General features: G+C 39.1%; 2 protein-coding genes across 4 annotated transcripts in view; one reads left to right on the top strand and one right to left on the bottom strand.

The window, feature by feature from the left end:
- Positions 1 to 23,304, top strand: part of PACC1 (proton activated chloride channel 1) — an 89,644-nt gene that overhangs the window by 44,456 nt on the left and 21,884 nt on the right. For 2 of the 3 annotated variants that reach the window (XM_065058408.1, XM_065058403.1), the window contains 4 exons: positions 1,245 to 1,381; positions 3,778 to 3,919; positions 9,981 to 10,198; positions 12,048 to 12,175. Coding sequence is in view for 1 of the 3 variants with exons in the window: in XM_065058407.1 (XP_064914479.1) it covers positions 21,333 to 21,338 (6 nt within the window). In the remaining 2 variants the exon portion in view is untranslated. Of the gene's footprint in view, positions 1 to 1,244; positions 1,382 to 3,777; positions 3,920 to 9,980; positions 10,199 to 12,047; positions 12,176 to 19,639; positions 21,339 to 23,304 lie in introns of those variants that run through there. The other variant, XM_065058407.1, reaches the window with a different exon arrangement.
- Positions 17,203 to 22,538, bottom strand: NENF (neudesin neurotrophic factor). Its single transcript, XM_065058413.1, has 4 exons — positions 22,151 to 22,538; positions 20,865 to 20,925; positions 19,541 to 19,644; positions 17,203 to 18,892 (listed from the first exon to the last, which is right to left on the bottom strand). The coding sequence occupies exons 1-4, from the start codon at positions 22,295 to 22,297 to the stop codon at positions 18,716 to 18,718; spliced, it is 489 nt and encodes a 162-aa protein (XP_064914485.1). The 5' UTR covers positions 22,298 to 22,538; the 3' UTR covers positions 17,203 to 18,715.

Genomic DNA, 23,304 nt, shown 5'->3' with positions numbered 1-23,304 from the left:
CTGCCTGGTGCTCCCGAGTGTGCTCACACCCACGGTTATCATTGCTCTGGCTGTATGTTGATGCTCCTACCCTTGTCCCAGTAAATCAGTCATCTGCTGTTTGTTTGTGGTGGGGTTTGTGTTGGGTTTTTTTTGTCTCCTCACTTTACTACATAAAGTCCTTGATCTTCAGGTTGTCAGATTTCTGGAGAAGGTGGAAGCCCAAATGCAGTGTTTCCAGGAGGTTACATTCTACTGTCCTCTAGTGGTAAAATACTGTGCTTGCCATCTTATCTCAAAAGCAGGGTGCCTTCAGGCACTTCTTCTCTATGTTATTCATTTGTTAATACTGTTCTTTAAGAACCATCTTGGTTTGAAATTGTTGCCTAATAAGAAGAAAACATTTAGGAAAAAGTTCTTGACAGGAACTTTGTAACAAAGTTGATGTGAGCTGTGATGGCGGGACTTCGCTAACATAATTCAGTTTCAGACTAAGTTTTAAGTTTTGGTTGGATGCCTCAGCCATTCTGTGTTGTTCTTGGACTCAAATGGAAGAATATTTATTGGGAAAGTACAAAACATCAAGTCAAGGGATTTGAGTTATCGCTTCATTTCAGCTGTAAAGTGTTGGTGAGACTTTGGATGTCATTTTTCCCTACCTTTTTCTGTATGGAGAAGTGACAATAATAGCTACTTTGTCATGGTGGTTGAGAGTTGTTGATGGAATCAAGGTCCTCGGTGCAATTAATATGCAGTGTAAAAAACAGTAATACATTGCCTGTTACAACAGGACCCAGGCTCCTTCAGAGAATTCTGTCTCAGGAGTGGTATTTTTTTATATGCTTACATAAAATTAAGGCGAGCTCTTGCCATATGTAGATCACCATTGCTAAGTTCTTTGTTTTTCAGTGAATTCTTTCCTAGTATCATGGACTCCAAAGCAGATGGAGACTAAGGAAAACAAACAAAAAAATAAAAACAGATTGCAAATGTTTAGTTTTCTTTTCATATAGGTGTACTAGAATGTTTTGTTATTATGTTTAGACCTAAATAATTAAATAATTGATTAATTAGTGTTGGTTTAACCTTTAAATAAAAAAAAATTAATTTGACGTAACCAGAAAGTAATAATATTTTCAAGTTACTGTCTGGTATACATCTAACTGTAATGATAAATAGGTGAAAATTCCAACAATTACCCTGTTGATAATTAATAACTCTTCTAGTAGAAGTGAATTCACATGCATTTTTCTGCACTCTTCCAGAGGAATAAGGAAAGGAGGAGACAAAGAAGGAAAGAAATACATAAGAAAGCGAGTATCACCGCTGACTAGTGTCACTTTTTTCCTGCCAAAGGAGCAGTAATCTGAGGAACTTCAGATGTCCAGAGTACAGCAATTAGGTAAGAATTAATGACTCTCGTGAGTCCAAACTGATGAAATGGTGTGTCTCTGGTTTTGTCTTTCTGTTTTACTGAGGCCACCGTTCAGGACTTGGCAGCTGGAGCAATCCTCCGCTGAGGTCATTTGAGTGAGGCAGCTGGGCAGTTAATTTAACCCCGATCAAAGCTAATTTGGGGGGGAGGTGGCAGATGTGTGCTAGATGGGCTGTAGCTCGTTGTTATGAAGTATGGCTATGGAGGCACCAGTGGAAGATTTGCTGTGAAGGAAATAGCAGGAATGTAAGTTCTGTGAATTGTCAGGCAAACCGCGTTCTTCTGTGTCTGTGCCCTGTACTAAATGCTCTTTGCTTGGGTGGCTTGCTTTGTAGGTAATAGTTTTGTGAAGCGTTGCTTGGACTGTAACACATGGATGGTTTACCACCTGCATGGTCCACCACGACACGAGGCCCTGAAGCTGGCATTAGTTCAGCTCAGCATCCCTCCCCAGACTAACTGAGGAGCCAGCAGGGAGAATATAAGCTCCTCCTTTACATGGAGTTCTGATAAAATATTTCAATAACTAGATCCTTGTCCAAAGGTTATTGGTAAAGAGGCTCCACTTGATTTTCAGAATCTGAGATTCTGAGTTCAGCTTTTGCTTTCTATTGATACAGCTCTCCTGCTTCAATGGAGCCTCTCTGGCTTTCCAGTTACATCAAATACGGTGTGCAATCATAAGGGAAAACTATTTGCTCTCATTTTTCAGTTACAGTAGGGGTATATTGGGAAGTCTATGAATATATTGATTTACAGTCTTTCTGAAAGTAGATTCTAATGATGTTAGCAATTGAAATCAACCCCTGTGGACATTTTGTAGCCAAGAAATGCTTTATTTAATTCAAGCATGGAATTAATGTTGATATGAAAGCTATACCAAGCAATTCTTACTAAGCAGATGTAAAAATTGCCTTGTGGACATTTCTTTCTTTATCTTTTTTTTTTTTTTTTTTTTCTTTCTTTGTTTGGGGTGAGTATTTTTATAGCAGCACAGTTTAAAAAAAACTTGCAAGGAAGTGTGCAGTAAAGTGAAATATTTTAGCAGAGAGCACAGTACAAGACTTGAGTTTTCTTCTGTGTTGTTTTTATGTATATCACGAACAACTCTATTGCAGCTTGATATGTTGTTTGGATTAAGTGTGATGGATGTTCAATACATGTATGTCGTAAGAAGGGGACCAAATTTCTTCTCATACTGAGTATGTCAGTTTTTTCATTAGTAGCAGATCCTGGTAATTTTGAGTCATCGTATCATCTTATCTGTTTTTACCCCATTGACTGCATACAGTTTTCCCTATAGAAGCTGGGAAATTTGCTCATAGCCCTTCACTGTATCCCTGGCATCTCATTCGACATAGTTGTAAGTGAAGTCAGCAAGCGCCTGCCTTCAATTCTTCCCTAAATATGCAAGAATTACGCTATTCCTTACTATCTTACCAGAACTTTTCCTACAGATCTTTCAAAGTTTGTAAGGGTCAAGAGCCTTAAAAAATTAATTATTTAACATGCGCAGTGACAAAGATTATTTTTACAAATCAATTATGTCTAATATTTCTAATACTTTGTCCAAAAGTTTATTCCTGTGTTTTCCTTCTATTTATTCATCCTGTCTTCAGATTTTTGAGTTTCTAAGCACTTCTGTGCTGATTTATGTTTCCAAATAAGCTGTGTTTTTATATACAACAAATAGTTTAGATGTGACAGTAAAGATATGGATTTCTTTTAATAACAAAACCTGTAGATACTACAAATGTATATTAGTAAATTTAAAAATCTTTTTCTCCCTGTTCTTACATGAAGATCAAACAACTTATTACCAGGTTTTACCACTGATTCTCTGGAGTTTTATATCATTAATGACTGGGAAGTCTATTTATTATGCAGATAAAATAAGTAGTACAAATAGAGTTAAGGTTAGAGAAAATATTTGAATAAACGATAGTAGATGTGAAAAGTACATGTCTGCATTGCAAAACAATTAGAATGAAATTCTGGGCTGACACAAAGCGTTATAGCTCTGCAGAAGCTGATAGACCTGTACCAATTCACATGAGCTGAGAATCAAAATTGTGAAGTTAAGCTTCAGAGAAAAAGGGAGAAGTACAGGGAGGACTTGGAGTACACAGTGAGGCAGTCTGTAGGTTGCAGGGAAAATACACAGCAGAGATGACAGGAGTGCTTCAGCTACTGGAATATTTCTTTCTCTGGGTCTGTATATCTGGTCGTTGGCACATAGATGGTTTCTTATACATGCAAGAACAGGACATAGATAAGAGCATCCCGGAGTCTGTCTTCTAGTCAGGTTTAAAAATACACTTCAGTGGTCCAGCCGCTGGATGTCTCTCTTGTTCTGCTCACAGGAACGAGGACTGGCCTTTCAGAGGGAAAAACCTGCCTCTCAGAAAGAGAAACGGGTCAGTGTGGAGAGCCCCCTGCGCAGTGCTGCCCGGCTGGCTGGGATGATGCGACACCAGCCACTACCAAATAGTGGAAATGCATCAGGTACATTTTCTTTACTCCTGCCAGGGGCTTCTGCCTCAGGTCAGTTGAAGTTGGTTGTAACTTCAGCTGGACCAGAACCAGGTTTCCTTCTTCTGGAAAAGTCTGCACCTTCTATTTATTTTTTAATTCTGAAACAGCATTAAGAGAGACACATTCAGATCTTCCCATGAAATCTTTTTCTGGAAAAACAAACATTAAGAGAGACATGTGTGAGTCAAGGGCACAGGACCAGGTCCCTGTTTTGCTCAGCTCCATTGCCTAAGCATTGGAAATCTGTCTGCATGCATATTTTCTGTGCAAACAGCTGTTGTTTGTTTGATGCATCAAAAATAAATGAATGCAGGAAAATGCTTAAGAAATCCTTTTGAGGTTGAGAGCTTCAAGGTCTCTGACTTGTATAGAATCGAAGACTTTCATGCTGCTTCATAAAACATAGCTTTCAGTGATCTGAAATGTGGGGGAGAACAGAGCAAAGCCTCAAGCAGTGATTTCAGAAGGACCTGTGAAGGTGAACACTGAGAATTTAGGGCTTCAGTGATTTAGGTAGAATAATACAGGAGTTTGGAGTTATGGAGGAATGTAATAGAGACCTTTACGTTTCAAGGTAATGTGATGACTAGATGGTTTTTTCTATTCTTCAATTCTCTATGCTATTTTCAGAGTTTCATCTGTGTTTTGTGATAGTATGTTTCTTTATATTCACACTATTTAATTCTTTAAGTTAAAACCAACTTAGATACAAATCCATTCTGATATCTTTCAGAATTTTGTTGGATTTTTTTCTCTATTTCTCAGTACATATGAAAGAAGTTATAAAACTTCTTATTTCGATGGTTGGCCAGTATTTGAGCTCCTCTAGTTTATTTCTGTCAAAAGTGTTGATACAAAGTGATATATTTTTGTGTACATTCTTTGCAATCAGAGTGAGATTAAGTTGGGGTCCTGTTTTCCCTGAATGCAGCAGGAAAAAAGACAACAGGAAACAGCTCCTTTGGCAGTAACTCAAGCCTCTGTTTTCAGCAGCCCTGCATTCGGGGAAGATTCTTACTCCTTTTTCAGAATCATTCTACAAGGTGTTTCAGTGAGTTTGTTTGGTGTTTGTTTGTGTGTTTGTTTTGCTTTCTGTCTTTTGGTTGGTTGGTTTGGGTTTTTTTGCCTGCATATGTAATGTTTCTGACTGGGTCACTTACACCACTTCGCTAAAATTATATACATACCTTTGTGTTTGCCTCCACATGGCTCAGATTCTTTTTATGTGCCTGTCTTGTGGCTGGTGCTTGGGAGGTGATAGCTACTTGTCCTCATCTTCTGTTTGCTCACAGTTGTGTTTCAAAACCATTTTCCTCTCTGGGACTACAAAGCAGTTTCATTCCACTCTGTTTCTTGTCTGTTTTCTCTGTAGCCATTAAGGAAAACAGGCAGGGGAAATGCTTCCTGCTTCTCTGCAAAAAGTGGGTCTATGAACCAATTGGTTACAATATTTTTAAATACGTTGTCATCAATTCTTTTGAGCTTCACTTCTTCCTAAAGAACCTGAACAGCATTTGTTTGTCCAAGAAGTTTTGCTCTCTCTTATCTCAGACAGTGAAATTTGAAGAACATCAGAAGTGTTGTTTGACAGTCTAAACTAAGCCTTAGACAGAGGATGTGCTGATTGCCATGTTCTTAAAGTCTACGGCAGACAAAATACTGAATATTTTAAGGCCTTTACTCCTTCTGGATATTAGCTTCTCCAGGTTTGTATTGGGAAAGACCTGTGCCTAATCCTGATTATGTATAAAACCAATAATCAGATGTGAGTATGTAGTGCAAGAGCCAGATTGTATGGTTGTTATCTTAGACTGGCAGTGAAACCCCTGAAGAGTTACTTACCTTTGTAAATTAGCATGCAATTAGAATTGGAGTTTTGCTTTCAGTTTTTGAGGGAGTATTGGTTGGGGTTTTTTTGGTGGTGGTTTTATGTGTGTGGTTTTTGTTTTGTTGTTTGGTTTTGTTTGGCTGTTGGTGGTGGCGTTTTGGTTTGGTTTTGTTTTCCCCAGCAAAATCCAGAATAAGCATCATCGTAATGTATGGTTTCTTTCTATACCTTTCAGCTAGATTTAGTAATTGCTTCAGACTTCATTAATTATCCTCTACTGTATCTTGCAACAATATTTGTCTTAGTGTTGTCAGAAGTCCTTGTAGTGTCAATCTATTAAAACTCTGTGAAAGGAGACATGGAGAAGGATAATAATGTATGCAGATGACTGCTATACAGAGCTCTGAAGTTCCAGTGTGTTTTTACTCAAAAGCAAATGGCTGTCTAATTCAAGAATTATGGAAGAAAAGTGGATCTGTAATTATGATCATAATTAGAGAGGTCCTTTTTGGTGCTTAATCCAAATAATGTAAATATGTAGGTTTCCGAGCACCATAGAAAACATCAAAGCTGCTGACGCAGGAGGTTATTGTGGTCCAGGGAAAGGAGAGGGGACTGGATTCTAAACCGGTGAAAATCAGCATTGCTCAGTTGGAGCCCTTTATTGATGTACACTAGTTGAAAATTGGTTTATGACTTCAAGTTGCATAGAGACAAAGCAAACCAAAGAAACTGTTATGAAAGCGTCCATCTAGGAAAACACCAGGGGAAGAAATATACAGTGAAAACAGAACTCTTTCTAAATTAAATTTAGTATTAAATTTAATAAAGTTTGCTAGTGGGGAGTTCCTGGAAAATGTGGACTGAAATGTGAGGCAAACCTTGATTGCTCTTTTAGCTGCCTCGACAGTATATTTACAGGAACTAGTTTTTTTTTTCATTACTTCTAAAGAAGCTTTCTAGAGAAAAATATCCATGCTTCATAGCCACCTTAAGAAGCATTTGCTATGGCTGTTTCCAAAGGAACAGCTTAATAGTTTCATAAATATCAAAGTTAATAGGCTCCAAAATCAAAGAAAATTGCCGGTAGGTGATTTTTGGTTATATAGAAATAGCTACTCTCTGAACTGAAACTTTCTCTAAACTTTGTCCCTCAGCCTGTTACCTATTACTGCATTCTTTGCTGGCCTGTTCCTGCTTTCTTTAGCTGTTTTGAATCAACTGTGGGTAAAGCAATACTTAAATGAGTAAAACACGATCTAACAAATTATAGAAAATAAACAATATTAAGCATAAATTGTGACTATGAGGAGATCAGAAACAGCCTAATGGGGAACCAGTTTTTGGATTTGTTGTTTTTTTTTTTTAAATGCAACAGCTGTGCCACATCATCCTAAAGCCATACTTATGGTTGGCCTTGAAGAAAATACTTCAAAAAGTGGTTTCCAGAAGGGAGTCTGAGAAAAATGGTCTTTCTCTTTTACTGAGTTGATATTTGGTATGCGGCAGGAGCTGCTTCTCCTTTATTTTGTTGCCTTTTTTCCCTTGATTTTAATTCCAATGGTGTTAAGGTACCTAGCATCCTTAACAGTCTGTTTTTACTGAAGATACAAAATCATTATTTTCCGCATGGACTTGATGAAGGGTATAAGGCTTCTAATGGTCATACTTGGAGAAAACCAGTGCTTTTTCCTCCTTTCTGCCCTTAGAGGTGCAGGAAAACCCAGCTGCTGGCAAATTAACTTACATTGTGCCGTACTCTGCTTCTATTTAATATTTGTGTCCTACTTGGGGGGCTTATCACTATTAAACTGCTCATAGGATCAGGCTTATGAAACGACATGCAAAGTATGGAAAGAGATGGTAGAAAATTGGGTCTTTCTGTTAGGATTTTGTAACTGGCTTTGAGTTCTGGTGGACTTTCTGCTGCTAGAGCCTTAAACCAGCCTAAATGAAGTAGAGCTGATTTTCCAGAAGGCAGCAGGAGACTGAAAGACGACTGAGCAGCACGGGTTTAGGGCATGGGGACAGCCTGGTAAAGCTGCTGGTACCCTCCCCATCACGACTGAGCTGCTTCCACCCAGAAAGGGCAGGTGAGCTGGGATTTAGTTTGGGATATCTGCATCCCCATTTGGCCCTTGCCCTACTCTTCTTTATTGTTCCTGGTTTGGGTAATTTCATTTCATGTGTAGACAGTTGCTCATCATGTTAGGTGTTTGTATTTCACATTCCTCAAGTCTCCAAAATTCTTTGTCAGGGGGGAAGAAATATTCATAAAGTTTTTTTATCCATTTTAGAAACCTGTTATCTGAGGTTTTACCTAGGAGCTTTTATAAAAATCTGTGTTTTTGAAAAGTAATTCTAGAAGTACATTGTGAATAGTAATATCACTGAGAGACTGGTTCTTTCAAGAAAATGTATGCCTCCTTGGAAAAGATGATGAGATGTCCTAGTCTCGACTTAAGAGTGAGCTCTTAATTCCCTGAACTTCTGTTTTTGAGAACTCCAGCCTTGATGCTCTGTTGCAGAGCGTAGCGTGCAATAAGGAAAAACATTTTTCTCCTCAGGCAACAAGTAAGCCTGTCCCCCTTTCCCTCCATTCATCTGCAGTTGGACAAAAACCATCACAGAAACGTAGAGGGAGAAACAGAATTTAACATATATTCCTTCTAATCACTTAAGTACAATAGAAAGTAAAACTTAATCCTCAATATTTCTCTCTTTAAAATGTGCGCATCTTCTTTCCCTGCGATGCTAGTCTGCAGTAGTGAGGCAGGAACCAATCGCTCAGTCAGGCTGGCCTGGTCCTCTCTGACTCTGCCCTGCCTGTCGGCATCAAAATTTCTATGACCTCTCCCTTGTTTGACTCTGGGGATCCTTCTCTGCTCTGGTGCTCCTTCTCCCACCGATCACTCGCTCCTCCTTGTGTCACTCTTTCTTTTCTTGATTTTCCAACAGCTTTTCAGTTTCCTCCACATTGGCAGCACTGGACCTATTGTAGATTCTGTTCTGTCTGATTGGGGAGGCTGAAATGCAGCATCCCTTGGATTTCTCTGGACGTGGTGTAATTTGATTATCTAGAGCGTTAGTCATCATTTGATTATTCTGACATTCTTGATGAAAAAATATGTACGTTAAAATCATAATGTAATTACAGAATTTGCTCTTAGCATGAATATATTTCTTCTCAGTGACACTGAAATTATTTAGTACTCCCACTGTTTATATATTATTTTGACAGATACGCAGCAGGCTATGAGTAATTTTAAGGTGGCACAGTTTACTCCATGCAGCTTAAAAGCAAGGATTTTTCCCCCTCCCCTTTTGCCCCATCACATTTTATTATTAATGGGCACATTTGAATTGTCAGCTTTCCCAAAGCCTTGGTGTATGGGCTGGAATGATCAGATTCATGTAATTGCTTAACCATGTCGTTACTGACTAGGAGTACTGAACACCCTCTTGTTCTTGCTCTATCTTTTCCCTAGCAATTATTTTTTTCTTTTTTTTAAATTCATCCTATTAGTTGAAACATAAGAATCCCAAGCCAAAATACCTGAAATGTGGAAATGTAGGCGTCCAAGAGCTCTGTGGGCTAGGAATAAACTTTTGACTTTGTCTGGAGGATGCAAAGACGGCTCAGCTGGCAGGTTAACAATGATTGTCATGAATATTAAATGATAGAACCAAAACAAAACTCCCAGAGAGACCCTTATGCACAAATCTGAGATAGCAACACGACCAGCTCAGACAGCTGGCTCTCTGCAGACTTTATTGAAAGAAAACAGTGCTGAGGTGTATTGGGATGTTTTTTATAAACCGGAAAGCTGAATTGTGATGCCTGAATTGTGTCTCTGAAAGTCAGATGTCTTAATGATTTATAGCTTGAAGCAGAAATCTGTTTTCTGAAGTAGATACATAACAGCTAAATTATATCCGTGCTGTTCTCCCTTGTATTAAGTGTTTAAGAATATTTTTGAGCTTTGTGCTCACTAAAAATGTGTACAAGGGGTAAGACTCACTGTTAACATTCATAGCAGCTCTCTGCCGTGCAGCTGTAGTCCAACTTCTTCCTCTGAAGTTCCTGTAATCCCTTCTTGGTTTTGCGTTTTGTTTTGTTTTTCCTCTCTAAAAAGACCCCATTGCACGGCACAGAATAATGAACTACAGTTGGTTTTGTTTGTTTCTTGTGATTTGTCCCAGATAGGGTAAGAGTTTGCTACTCACAGTTCCTCCTTCAGCTCCAGGGGTGTAAAGCGAGCTCCTGCTGCATGGAAACATTGCTCCAGCACATGCCAAACAAAATATATAATAAAAAGATCAAGAAGCTTGGATTTATTTGAAGCAACACCAACATAGATCTGGGATGATTCCATTAACAGCACTGCAGTCACGCACTGTTTCTACCAAGATATCTAAAGGTGAGACATTCTGTATGACCTAGAGAGTAATCTTTGTTACACTTTATCAGTTGGGGTCAGATTCTTGCATGTAGCTTCCTTTACTTTTATGGTTAAGTGATTTTTCATACACCAAAAGGAATGAGCAGAAATAACAAAGTAGGTTTTCTCAGATAACTGCATGTAGGCATGATCCATTTTGTGGTGTTATTCTGAATATAAGAAGATAAAGCAAATCTAAACTATTTTAGGTGTGATGAGTCAGTCTAAATGAGTTGATGGAAAAAATATCTAAATGAAAGGACAGTCTGGTTAGAGGAAGTTATGGAGAGTTGAGCTTTTATATAAACAGTCTGCAGAATTCATTTGGCTTTCCAAACCCTGTCTGTAAATCAAGAAGTGCTTTCCAGTGGCTCATGGAGACCTCTCTAGTCATATGCTGCTAATCGTCTTTGTTTCCAGTTTAACTGCTTTAAAAACAGAATATGTATTTTGAAGTAGATTTTTAGAAGTATTTATGTAAATCATTGATGTGGTTATTCCAGTGATATTACGTGACTAGGAACAGAGTGTGCAATCAGAAACAGAAGTGGCCAGCAGGTTCCCAGCTGTGAAAATAACACGTTCAGTGAGATGATGTTTCAGCTACTATCAGGACAACCCCTGATTTATTTCTGTTGTTGTTAAACCAAACAGCCTAGTGGAATGGGGGTGGGGTTTTTTTTTCAAGGGTAACACAAACTAGATACATTTAAAAGACTTAATTAGACTACCTTATATTTTCGTTTGCACAGTACCATGAGGACTTCACACATACTCTCTGACAGGGCTTGTGATAACGTGAGCTACAGTATTGTGGAATAATAGTTTGTAACTGTTCCCCTCTGTATTAAAGTTCCCCATAAACGCATATACTTTGTGAAGCAGGTAACAGCTAACATAATCATTCAGATAAAATCTTGCTTGAGATTTTACTTTTTTCCAAGCTTAAAAGATCCTTTAGGTATTCAGGGAAGTTCTGGTTAATGTCTCTTACTCTGCAAAGACTACAAGCAGTTGATTTGGGTTTAGGAAGCTACTTTGTTACTTATTTGAAATAGCTGGTCTGTTTTATCATAAACTAGCCTAGTGGATGAACAGTTTACCTCTAGCTTCCAGCTGCACATTTTGAATGTATCATTAAAACTCTTGAAAATGTTGTGAAACACCTTTTATGCAATGTCTTTAAGCAGCTGAGACAGAAATACTGTTGGGGTCTTCATGGTTTCTACCAGTATTTCAACAAACAAATGACCAATGGACATACAGGCAAATTCCAGGTGATGACAGATATGGATGAACGTGGGTAAAATATACTCATTTCAGTTCAAAGACAAAGCACCACAAAGTGATACCTCTTTGGAGTGAGGAAATTAAAGCTAGAGCTTCAGAAATTACAGCCATCTTAGGGTCCCACCAGCTCCAATGTCCAACCAACATTACCTTCTTCAAATGGCTGAAAGACCCAAGAGCGATGAAAGAGAAAGGGAATTCAAGGGAAGCATCAGCTCATTTAACAGCCAGGAAACCTAGCATTAAGTATCGCAAAATTGTAGTGAAGTTGAGAATTGCACCTTCATATCTGTGTCCCTGTTCGCCTCTTCTGCAGCAAAACTCCAGCCTTCTTTCTTAAACTAGAATGAGCATCAAAGACAAAGTGAGAAAAATTGGTAAGTTATGGGCTAAACAGCAGCAGCAGCATTTTCTATGAATCCAGGCACCTGCAAGGTGCCAAATCCAAAGGCATCAGTATTTTTGAAAAACGAGACAAAAGATTTCAAGCAAGGAGCCAGCAATCACAAACTGTTTAATTTGTGCTGATTTTTCCAAGACTGTATCCAAGGAGGATCCAAGGAAGCTGTTCTCAGGTTCAGCCTTTTGTCTGACTGCATCAGCAAGTTTCACCTCTTCAGAAACTGTATGCTCCCCTGAGTTATTTATGAACTCCTGCTGCTTCTCGTAAGTAGAATTTCACCCACCTTACTTCTCTCTGCCTCAGATTGTTATATTCCATTGATATGCTGCTGCTTCACATATAAACCTTTCAGGCAGCCTGTTTTCTTCCAGCTCCAAAACTCAAAGGAGACCGTTCAGAGACACGGGAAGGACGTATTTACCCTTGGCAGCAGCAATTTAGGGACATAAGTAATATTTAATGTGTAAAATCCTAGAGGCTCAACACATACTGAGACTTGCCTACTAAGCCTGTGTTCTTAAAATCCTTTCAAGTTCACTAAAATTGCTAGGTTGGTCTTTTGCACACCGAGAGCTTTTCAGATATCCCTGCAAGCTGCCATAATCATTTCATTTCTGCCTACCATGTTGTTCTGTCAGATCAAAACTGCAGGGCATTACTTCTGACCAGTTTAAGAAACACATGGAATAGAAGATGGTTTAGAAATACTGTGAGACTTGCCTTTGTCTAAATTACTAGATCCATCTGTTGTGTATCTCAGACATACGTGTATGTTTGTCTTTCTGTAACATGAAAAATACTTCACAAATGTCTTGAGAGTCCGGCTGTGCTATTCTTTAAAAGTATTGCATAACTGTTCTAAGGTGCAGAGCATGGTTTCACAAAAACTATGAAAAATACAGTGATATTTTTGAGATGCTTCCAAGCATAATGTAGGACACAGACATGTTACCTTAGATTATAATCTCAATTTAAATGTGTAATCCTTTCAATTAACACTTTTGCCGTATACTCAGGTCTGATGCACAGCTGCACAGTTCTGCAGTTCAGAATTAACACTTTGCTTTTCATGGAGCAATACTGATTCTTTTCAATGAGACTCTGTTTTTAGGAGCTTTGCTCAAACATCATAAATAATGAAGGGTTAAATGTAATGAATAAGTTTGAGTTACCTGGCCTTTATGTGTGATTATTACCAAAAGAGCGCTGCAATGTAAAAGAGTGTGTAGCTGCAGCCTCCAAGAGAAGGGTAGCCTCCTCACATACTCCTGATCTAGCACCACTATTTTGAACAAGTTATCAGTTTAATCTATGAAGTTATCGTCCAGGCAGTTAATTACTTGGTAACTAAACTCTGCGTATCCAACACAACTGGGTTTAGTATCTCTGCAAAGCAGCAGAGAATTAGGCACAGGGAAATTTTCACTTTAATAGTCATCTAACTCTACCTGTTCAAGTGCCAGAAAAGAAAATACCCTTTCCCCTACTGGCTGAAACAAGTGCTATCTAAAAGGAGATTTTTTCATTCAAAGGAAGGGTGCAAGGCTTTAAGTTCGGCTCTATTCAAACATTCCTACAAGTTTGCACCTGTTTGGATTCAGGTGAAGTATTTGACCCTCTGTTATCAGTCTACTGTCTGTGTTTTCATAATCTCTAAGGCTCAAGTAGATATGCCAAGAAATGGACCTAAATTGTCACAAAGCGAGGGTTAGATCCAAGTCTCTGCTCGATCTGCTGCCTTTGCCAATATGAGAAAACTTTGAGCAAAATCTGAAAGGTAAAATGTAGACATTGGGACATGAATTTATTTTTCAGAGAGGTTTCTTTAAGTTGAGGGAAAATTGACATTTTCTGGATTTTCTTGGATGGCTTGCACTCAGATTCTTCTAAACTTTTAACTTCTCAGAATGATCATATCTCACGTCAGAAGGATAAAGGCTCATGTCAAGAAGTCCTGCAAAACATGGTAATCTGAACATCTGTTAACAGTGCAGAATTTTTAACACAAACAAATAACCTATGGCAAACAGTAATACAAATTGTTTATTTCAGAATACTTCCTATGGCTCTGCGGTTCATCCAGGTGCACAAGCTCTTTTTTTCACAGAACATTAATCTCCATTTCTATCCATTATTTTGGAGTTCTTGTCAACAGATAATCCAAACCAAGAAGATCTAAGCATAAGTTTTGTAAACAAGTAAATAAGGACTTGTGCCTTCTATTGAACATGAAGAAGAAAATCCAAAACAGAAGGTATATGTAAAGACCAACAGATGGGTAAGGGTACAAGTTTACATCGTTATCATTGACCGTATTTGACAGAGCGAACATAGGAAGCACTGTCTGTTATCAGACCTGCATATACTGCTCTGGCAAATCTCCCTTACCGGTATAAATTGTCCCAATGGCACACGAAGATGCATTCTCATTTCCCACCTATGCTGTCATGCCTATGCTGCTAGAGTGCTCCTAGCAGTGATTGAATAGATATTATAGCTATTATGTCTGTAACTGTCTACCTAAATCAGTATTCACAGATAGGGCTCCAAGTTATTACAGATCTAAAAGTTAAGAGCTTTTTTTTGTTGTTTTAGTCAAAGCATTCACAGGCAAGGACTGATTTTTCTTTGAAACAGCCATTCTGTAGCTTTCAGGTTATAAATTCACGTGTATTTTACTTTATCTGAATATTACTCATGGTGCATAGATTTGTGGTAAGTTGCATAGCTTGTATATTGTTTCCTGTATGGACAGGAAAACATTACGCAAAAGCCTAAATGGATGATGGATAACAAAATGTATGATTGTCATCACGTCAGTTCTGAGCATTTCAAGATATCCCTGAGAATTTCCAGCGTTCATCTGAAATTATGCAAATATTAATCAGAGCTACTTAGCACATCTTACTGATGTGCAGCTGAATCCTACTGAATGGCAGATTTTTCACTCACAAAAGTACCCAGAGGGTTTTTTTTTTATTCTTTTTCCTTTCAGTTTAACCAGATCAGCTGAAAACTTAGCATTTGATTTCCTGTATGAAACATTTCACATCTCTTCCGTGTTCTCTTGAGCAGCTGCAAATGACATTGAATATATTTCAGATATCTGTAAAACACAAAAAATACATTTGTTAAAGTCAGATAAACCATTTTTTTTCCTTGTTTTCTCTCCTGCACCATCAGGTGAGTTCTATGTGTTCTTGGGAGTCTTGCAAGGGAAAAACTGCAGCAATTAAATGCGTTTCCAAGCTATCACTGTTGAAAATGTAGCCGGATAGTGGTTTTGAACCAAAAGTTACCAGAGGTGATTTACAAGCTGTGCTGAGGCTTCTCGCATTCCAAAGCACTGTACTTAAACAGATAAGCATCCTCTTTTAATTTTTACTGAAATGTGAAAATCTGACAGGTCTGACAAGCGCAGTCTGAAATATGACCCTACACTGATTCCCATGTTATTATAACTTCACAGCTGCTATCATCAGAACACAAAGAATATTAGCCCAGGCTGCAGTTTTCCAAGGCCTTTACTGTGTAAGAAAACTAAACCAGAAACTGATTCACTTAAATCAATGAAACCTTCATATTCTGTCAAAGGGCCACAAAAAGCATGGTGTCCGTATACTGATTACAGTTAGGAAAGAAATCACTTTATATCTAATCCCAAATTCTTGGAAAACATCTCGGCCTGCATTCTGGCAGGTGGCCTTGTTTAGATTAGGATGCAATGACTAATAACTAACAGCTGCTAACACACCTTACACTTTCGTAGTAGGATTTTACTTAACTACACACTCTACAACTGTAAAAATAAAGATAACACTTTGTTCTGCATTTTGTAACCCCTTTACTGAATGTTGTTTGCTTGTATTATTAGTCCTTTTGCTTCAGTTGTTAATCAGATAAGTCCTTCTTAAAGCACAGATGACAGAATCTATCCTGTCACAAAATTACTCAAATGTATTAGGATTGAAGTGAAGGACTATTGAAAAAAGTGGCAGGTGGGAAACAGCAAGTCAGGTTATGCATCCTCTAAGCAATGAACCCACCTGATAATTCTTAACATTCTGAAGAGTAAACTATTGTTAAATACGAAAGGTAGCATTCATTAAAAGCTCAACCATTCAAACACCCATTTTAAATTAGCAAGATGCACATTAGAAGCAGCACAGCAAAAATAATGACATTTGCTGTGTTATCTGGAAGCAGCAAGTAAATTGAAAAGAAATTCTTCACCCTCCAAAGGAGGTGTGTACTAGCAGGACAACTACAATGGAGCTTTATACAGCTTGCTTGTTTTGAGTGCACTGTATAGATAGCAAGGACACCTGCTGTACTGGAATAATACAGAGGTTAGCAAAATGCAATGTACCAAACAAAACAACCATGGCAGACAGTTTGCTTTTAAGTGAAAGAAATTTTAGGCTACTGGCAAGTAACAACCTTAGACATAAAACAGTGTCATTAAATTAACAGTAAAAGAAATACTGTGGTATTCTGAATTAATTTTTAAAAAGTAGTGAGTGAAAACTTGTTAAGGATATATACCCACTTAAAGCCTTATTATCATAACACTGATCTGTTGAGTGGGAACCTCAAGTGAAATAGCCTATGAAGTTATTAAATGTCAGTCCTTCAGTTCCCTAACTGAAATAAAACCAGAAACATTTTGCATTCTACAATGCACTCAGGTGTGATAATCTTCATTAACAGGAAGGAAGGACAAGAGCATTTCCCTCTGTTCACAGACATGAGTGAGGGTGGGTTGGATTCACAAGGATCTCACACTACACAAGTGGGGTTTATATCACCATTTCCTGTGCCAACAGGAGGGTTTCTTCACTCAAACACACCTGAAATATAGTATGAGCTATCTGCTTCAAGGTCAGCAAAGGTGACTTTCATAGTGTGAATAGGAAATGCAGGGAGAGAACAGTTAATGCTGAGCCACACGGTGGTACTCCAGCTACAACATCACTGAAATGCAGCTGGATACCCTGATCCCAGATGAAGCCAAGGCTATTTCAGTAACCACAGTGGCACAGTTACTCAAGCTGCCCCATCAGGAAGCACACAAGGAAGAGAAGGGGAAAAACCAGTAGGCATTGGAAAATGATTTGTGAAATGCTGGCAGAACAACCACCATCATTACCTCCAAACCCACATGCACTCCCATAAAGGTGGCAGGTATACACCCACACCTGTGGGCAGGCATCAGCAAGGTCTTGGTTATCTACTCAAAAGGTCAGCAGTAATAATAATAAAACAAAAATAATTCTCTGAAGCAATTATATTTTCTTAGATGCGAAATTTTTTATTCCACCCCAGAGCACCAACCAACAGCAAGAGGGGCCCATGGAGTCCCTCCTGCAAATTAAGTGGACTAATGGTAAGACACAAAACAAGTTTAAAATCTGTAACATTGTGAAAGAAAGGATAAATAAACAGCTTTTCTAGTTATTCAACTGACAGGCAGCTGTCCCCTGCAAACCATGAAGTAGAGAATCATCTGATAAAATCTTTCCTTCAAAGAAAATGGCCCAAATGCTAAAGAAACAGAACAAAATATAGAACTGTATTTTTACTATATTATTAATATAAAATTGGGAGCAGCTGCTCAGTTTTTCCATCTCAATTGAACCTGTCACAGTGGCAGATAAATCCACATACATGACAATTTACATTCTACTTAGGTTAGTGAAAGTCAGTGGTTAGCAGCAATTTATATAGCACATGCTTTTATGGTCCTCTGGTTGCTGAAAGACTGGAAGAGAAACCCAGTAAAGGGGGTCTGCTCTCACCCTACAGGATCTGCAGTTTTCTATTAGGTTAAAAGGAAAAGAAACATATGAATGCATACTTCATTGCAACAGTAATGATCAAGCTAGAGTAAGAACAACTAACAGGAATTAAAAATGAGAGCTGAAATTGTCAATATAAAGATGCTAACAATATCCACAGGATACTAAACTACTATAATAAAATTGTTCTGTAAGAATATGTGGTAAATAGTGGGCTATCACTTCCCTTTCTTGTCAGTGAAAGAGTGGAAGAAGCTAGAAGGAAACCATCATAATCTAATATAGATGAAATATTTGATAATTATTTTTAAAAACTGAAGTGTCATTTATTCAACACTAACATAATGATGGTCTTATTTATAATGTCACAGTAGTTCTCATGGGGAAAAAATGTTTACTTTTCTTGGTTTACAGCTGTAGGCTTTGCATAAATATTCCACAGGAACTGCATTTTAGGAGACTGAGTGGTTTTATATCCAGTATTTGCAAACCTATCCAATATTAAATCCCATAATGCTTTTTAAAATGTAAGCATTTAAGCATCTATTACACCTGTTTGTACATGTGGTATCTACAGTCACTTACAGCACAGAGAACTGATGTCAGCTCATCCAGACAGTGCATTCACACTTCTCCAAGGAGTGGGAAACAACTTGGGATTTACAAAAGGACCAGTAATGTTTCAACTATAAAAACTTCCCTATCTCTTTCTAAATGTAATTTTACATTACACATTTGTAAACAGAAAAATCCAGGCAGAAAAAACTTTCATATGAAATAACTCCCATAATTCAGAGCAAACAGCCCAAGTGTATGACACTAAAACAGATCTGTTTGTTTCTTGGAAGAATGCTACGTAAACTATGTGTGTACACATACATATTTTCTAAACAGAAAACTGACTCATGATAGCAAATTGTTGTCATGATCTCCAGAAAATCAGGGAATCGATCTAATATTGTATCGTGCCTCTCCCCAGGCATTGTCTGGGTACACAAATGTTCCTCAAAACTCATCTTTAATGTTGAAATGTGGCTGATCTTCAGGTTTAAAGTCTAGATTGGGGCTGCCATCCTCATTCAGAATTCGTCGAGAAGTATAGCCAACAATTGGATATTTGGCCTTATAAACATTATTGAAGATATCATCCAGGGACTTCAGTTCCTCTTCTGTGAGTCCTGTCTGAATGAAATACGGAAATTAAAGTCCTGTTTCAAATAAACAAAAGTAGAGATTTTTACATGCATTTTTCTTTTTTATTGATTACTATAAACCTTATGGTCAGTTTTCACGCTTACTTTGCAGAGCATGATTAACAAAATTGATAGTATAACCTGTAACTTTATTATTTTCATTTAAATTCTGCCTTGATGAAACTTTATATATTGAGGTCAAACAAACCGTTAATCTCCATTTCCCTGTGTAAGTACATCACACCTCAAACAAGCCACAAGCCACTGCCAGAAGGAGCATCCACTGCCATGACAGTGACACCAGCTAAACTAAATCCATTAACAAAGCAATTTACTCTCTTTGGAAGCATCTTTTTAAACAGCAGGTAATTCCCCCTTTACATGCTTACATAAATTGTATTTGTTCCACAGATTAACAACTTTCCTCTCCAAAACTGTTAGCACTACAGCTTTCATGTGCAGTAAATACATAGCCATTTTAGGTGTTTAAAGAATATTAATGCATTTTTGGTTTAAATTAAAATACATGAACCAACTTCAATAAACTAATTCAAATTAATTGAATATTATAATTCATAATCTCGCAGAAGACTAAAACTTTGCAAGATGAAACAAAACTAAGAGTCTGGTTTCTTACTATGTCATGAGTAAGATCTGCTGGATCCAGAGACATCTTTGCAACTCCTCTTGTTGAGTCTTTTCCAACCAAAGCATTGTATGGGGCTCCTTTTCCATAAAATTCTGTCAGATTAAAAAAAAAACAACAGATAATCCATTGATAATCTGACAAGATACATGATATCTTCAGCCTCTGCTTTTCATCAGCCTCACACACTTGACAGTGAACTGAAATGAACAACTCAAGTCTAAGGCTCTTTTTTCCAAAATTGACTTTTGATTTGCTACTTCTTGATAATATGTCCCAGTCCTTAAAAAACAAGGGGTGGAGTTGTACAATACAACTGCTGAACTCCTATACTGCAATCTTAAAAATTACTGATTTTTTAGGGACCTGTGCTTTACGTTCTCCAGAATTTACAGTGGCAAGCCTAGTCTCATTTAGGATTTCAAGATTAGCCAGCATGTATGTCCAGACAAGCTGCATTAACAAGTGTAGTACAAACAAAGCAGCAAGCCATTAGTTTGCCTATTATGACATTAAGGTGAGTGACCAGGATCCCCTTGGTCCCTTCAAGCATTTTACAGATAGTGTGCTATCTTCCCCAGTTTCCATTGGGGGAAACAAAAAAAAGTAAAATCCCAAGATACAATTCATAAAGATTATTCCAGCTAGCTCACAGTTAAAAGCATTACTGTCTTTTCATCATTACAACCGTAAATTGGATTGTGCAACAGAAATTCAAATGGAAACATCTCTATTTCTTAGGGAAGGCAGAAATAACAAATACAGCAATAAGTGGTTTAGGTGTAAGAAAACTTTGAAGAAAAAAAGTACTTATTCCTCCTCTCCCCTTCAAAATCACAGTCAACTCTTCAAACTCTTCCAGGCCACTGGACAGCACAGGTAGGCAAACACCCGCGCAAGAGGAGGTATGAAGGTGTGGCAATGCCTATATTGTGTGTTGCAATATGGGTACATCCAAGTTGGCTTTGATCCAGTCAGTTCGTGGACCCAGGGCAGTAAACCGCTGTAGCACCAGCTTCTGTGTGGCCTGACCCTGGATCTGGGGAGGAGTCAGGGGCCTGGGCAGGTGGCTTCAGCATTTCTGTGGTCAGTGGCCAAGCTAAGTGGGCTATGCTGTCTGTCCACATGTACTGTAATCTCAAAACCAGTGTAGGTTCCAGAAAAAACCTTAGTGGGAAAGGTGCCAGAGGAGGAAAAGCATATTCTTTTTGTTGAAATTGAACTGCAGGCTTCTTATACATTGGAAATATTTAAAAACAAATGACTGAATAATAGCATGAAAAATAAGCAGACAGCAGAGAAGAAGCAAACTTACCTTTTCCAGATGTGACATCAAATACTACTCCCTTCACCGCCAGGTAAATGGGCTGTCCCTCCTGGAAAGGAAGCCATCAATATATCCTCAACACTTAGGTGCACGGAAAAGGCAATTAGTTTTACCTATGAAATCCATAAGCACTCAGGACACAAAGAAGAGAATTCTCTGTCCTACGTTTTCTTGTTTGCGTGCGTATACAAGCATATATGTTATCCCTCAAAAATTCTTGCTTGTGCATTAAACTGTCCCTGAGATTTTTTTTTTTTGGAGGATTTAAGCATATGGAATGAGAGAATCTTTTGAATGTACATGTTACAATCATAGAAGACATGCCCCTCTTGCAAGTCACCTTTTGTCTGTATGCTGCTTGATGATGATCAATTGCATCTTTCTGTTCCTAACGCAGATGGAAGGGTATATGCCAACAGCATTCTTTATTCCATTAACAGAACAACACATAAATAAATGCCCGTAAGTATGATCTGCTGCTGTTTCACTTAATAAGCCAGTGCTTCTGCTGTGCCTTTTATGCTTAAGATGTATTTTTAGTCAGATGCTGGTTAGTTTCTTGAAAGAGCAGGCCCTGAAAATGTCAGCCAACAAGTTTTTTCAAAAGACATACTGTGTATCAATACAGGATTTTATGGTTTTGAATGTGAAGTTTTGCTGAGATTTCTGTGTCACAGAAAGCTACAGATTCTTTAAGCTGAAATTGCTTTGTTATTTCTATAATCTTTGGGGGGGGGGGGGTGGGAAGGGTCTAAATCCATGGTTAAACGAATTATTAAGAGAAAACTACTTTGGCTTCAGTTTATGGTAATCTGAAATTCACTGCCATGGGTACCCTGTCAAATAGGCAACCAATAAAACAGAAACGTGCTATCTAATTGTCAGCGCATGACTTCAGCAGACCGAAATCTGCAGCTGCCAGAAGTACAAATGCACAGCAGGCTAGCAAAGCATAAATGCCAGCAAACTTCTCACAAATGCCTAAAAAGCAAGTTATCCCATAATTACTAGGCGGGAGGGAACAGCAGAGCAGCAGAGCACGAGAAACCCTAATTTTAAGGTGGTTTCAGGGCACCGGGCTGCAGGGACGGTAGCAAAGCACGGCCTCCCTCGCTGGCCAGCGGGAGAGAGCGCCGCCGAGAGCCTCTCTCTGCGCGGCGCCGAGCGCCTCCCGGGCCGCCTGCCCCGGCCCGGCCCCGGGGCTTTAAAGAAAAGGCCGGGGAGGCTCGGAGGCCCGAGGCTCCGCCGCGGCTCGGCCTCCCGCCCGCCCCTACCTGCTGCCCGTCGTATCTGGCCAGCTCGGGCTCGGTGAAGAGCCGCACGGGAGCCTCGGCCGGTGGCTTGAAGCGCAGCTCCCGCTGGGCCGCGACCGGCACCACCAGCAGAGCCGCCAGCAGCAGCCGCGCCGCCCCGCCCGCCATGCCGTGGGGGACGGACGCGGGACGGCGGGCCCCCCTCGCTTCCAGCCCCCGGTGGAAGCAGCCGTGGGCGTCGCTCGTTCCCCCGCCGTGGGCCAGTGGCCGGGAGCGGGTTCCTGCCTCCGCGCCTTGGTGGTTTGGGTAACTACAAGTACGTGGGAATAGTTTAAACCAAGGCGTACGTGGGTGGAAATTCAATAACAACTTGTGAAGTGCCCGGCGGAGGCTGCGAGCTTCAGCGGGGGCTCCCTGCCGTGCGGGTTGCGAAGCCGGCACCAGAACAGGCGGCTACTGATAAAAGATTCCTCCATTTCCATCCTTCTTCCCCTCTGAAGTTTCCCTGCTTGCTGTTTTAAATGGTTATTCACAAAATCAACACACGTAGGGCAGGCTTTGTTTTTTATGACTTAAAAAAATCCAACCAAACAAAAATCACGCACACACAAAACCCAACAACCAAAACAACAACAACAACAAACCACCACAGCAAACTAACATTTTCATTATTTTCAAATGACGAGATTTACCCATACTAGTATTCTGGGGTGGCAGAAAAATAATCAGATTGATGTTTGTAACTCTATATAGAATTAAAATTAGAAAGTTTACAATTTAGATATATACCTCGCACCTCTGTAGTGCTGGCAAGCGAGGACTTGATGGATGCAAAACTTGGGACGTTTGGTGCTGGAGCACACAGTCTTCCCAGCTACCGCACTGTAATTCAAATATCTGGTATCTCCACTCGTACAGTCTGTTGTGAAAGCTGAACAGCTCAGAGAAGGATCTGGATAGTAGATAGCAGATAGAGATGGGTTTGATCTTTGGTTTATGGATTGTTCATAAACTCTTCTTGCATAAAGTGAGTCCAGCTCAGAGAACATCTGTTCCATGCTGCCTGAGTTCACACTTTTCCACAGGCTGCCCAAAGGCAGTTCTCTGTATTGGTGTAAGCAGAGCTGGGGCAGCACATACAAAACAACATCGCCATGGCTCTCTTCTGGATTACA

Source organism: Columba livia, chromosome 3, assembly GCF_036013475.1.
Source record: "Columba livia isolate bColLiv1 breed racing homer chromosome 3, bColLiv1.pat.W.v2, whole genome shotgun sequence".
NCBI lineage: Eukaryota > Metazoa > Chordata > Aves > Columbiformes > Columbidae > Columba > Columba livia.
Note: the sequence above shows the minus strand (reverse complement) of the source record. Positions and strands in the feature narration are given on the sequence as shown.

Bases quoted from the DNA above. Each gene is read 5' to 3' on its own strand.
- NENF (XM_065058413.1), bottom strand. From the start codon at position 22,297: ATGGCGGGCGGGGCGGCGCGGCTGCTGCTGGCGGCTCTGCTGGTGGTG. The intron at 19,645-20,864 runs GTAAGTTTGCTT...TTAATCTGACAG, and splicing joins TGATGTCACATCTGGAAAAG to AATTTTATGGAAAAGGAGCC. The intron at 18,893-19,540 runs GTAAGAAACCAG...TATTTCATTCAG, and splicing joins CAGATCTTACTCATGACATA to ACAGGACTCACAGAAGAGGA.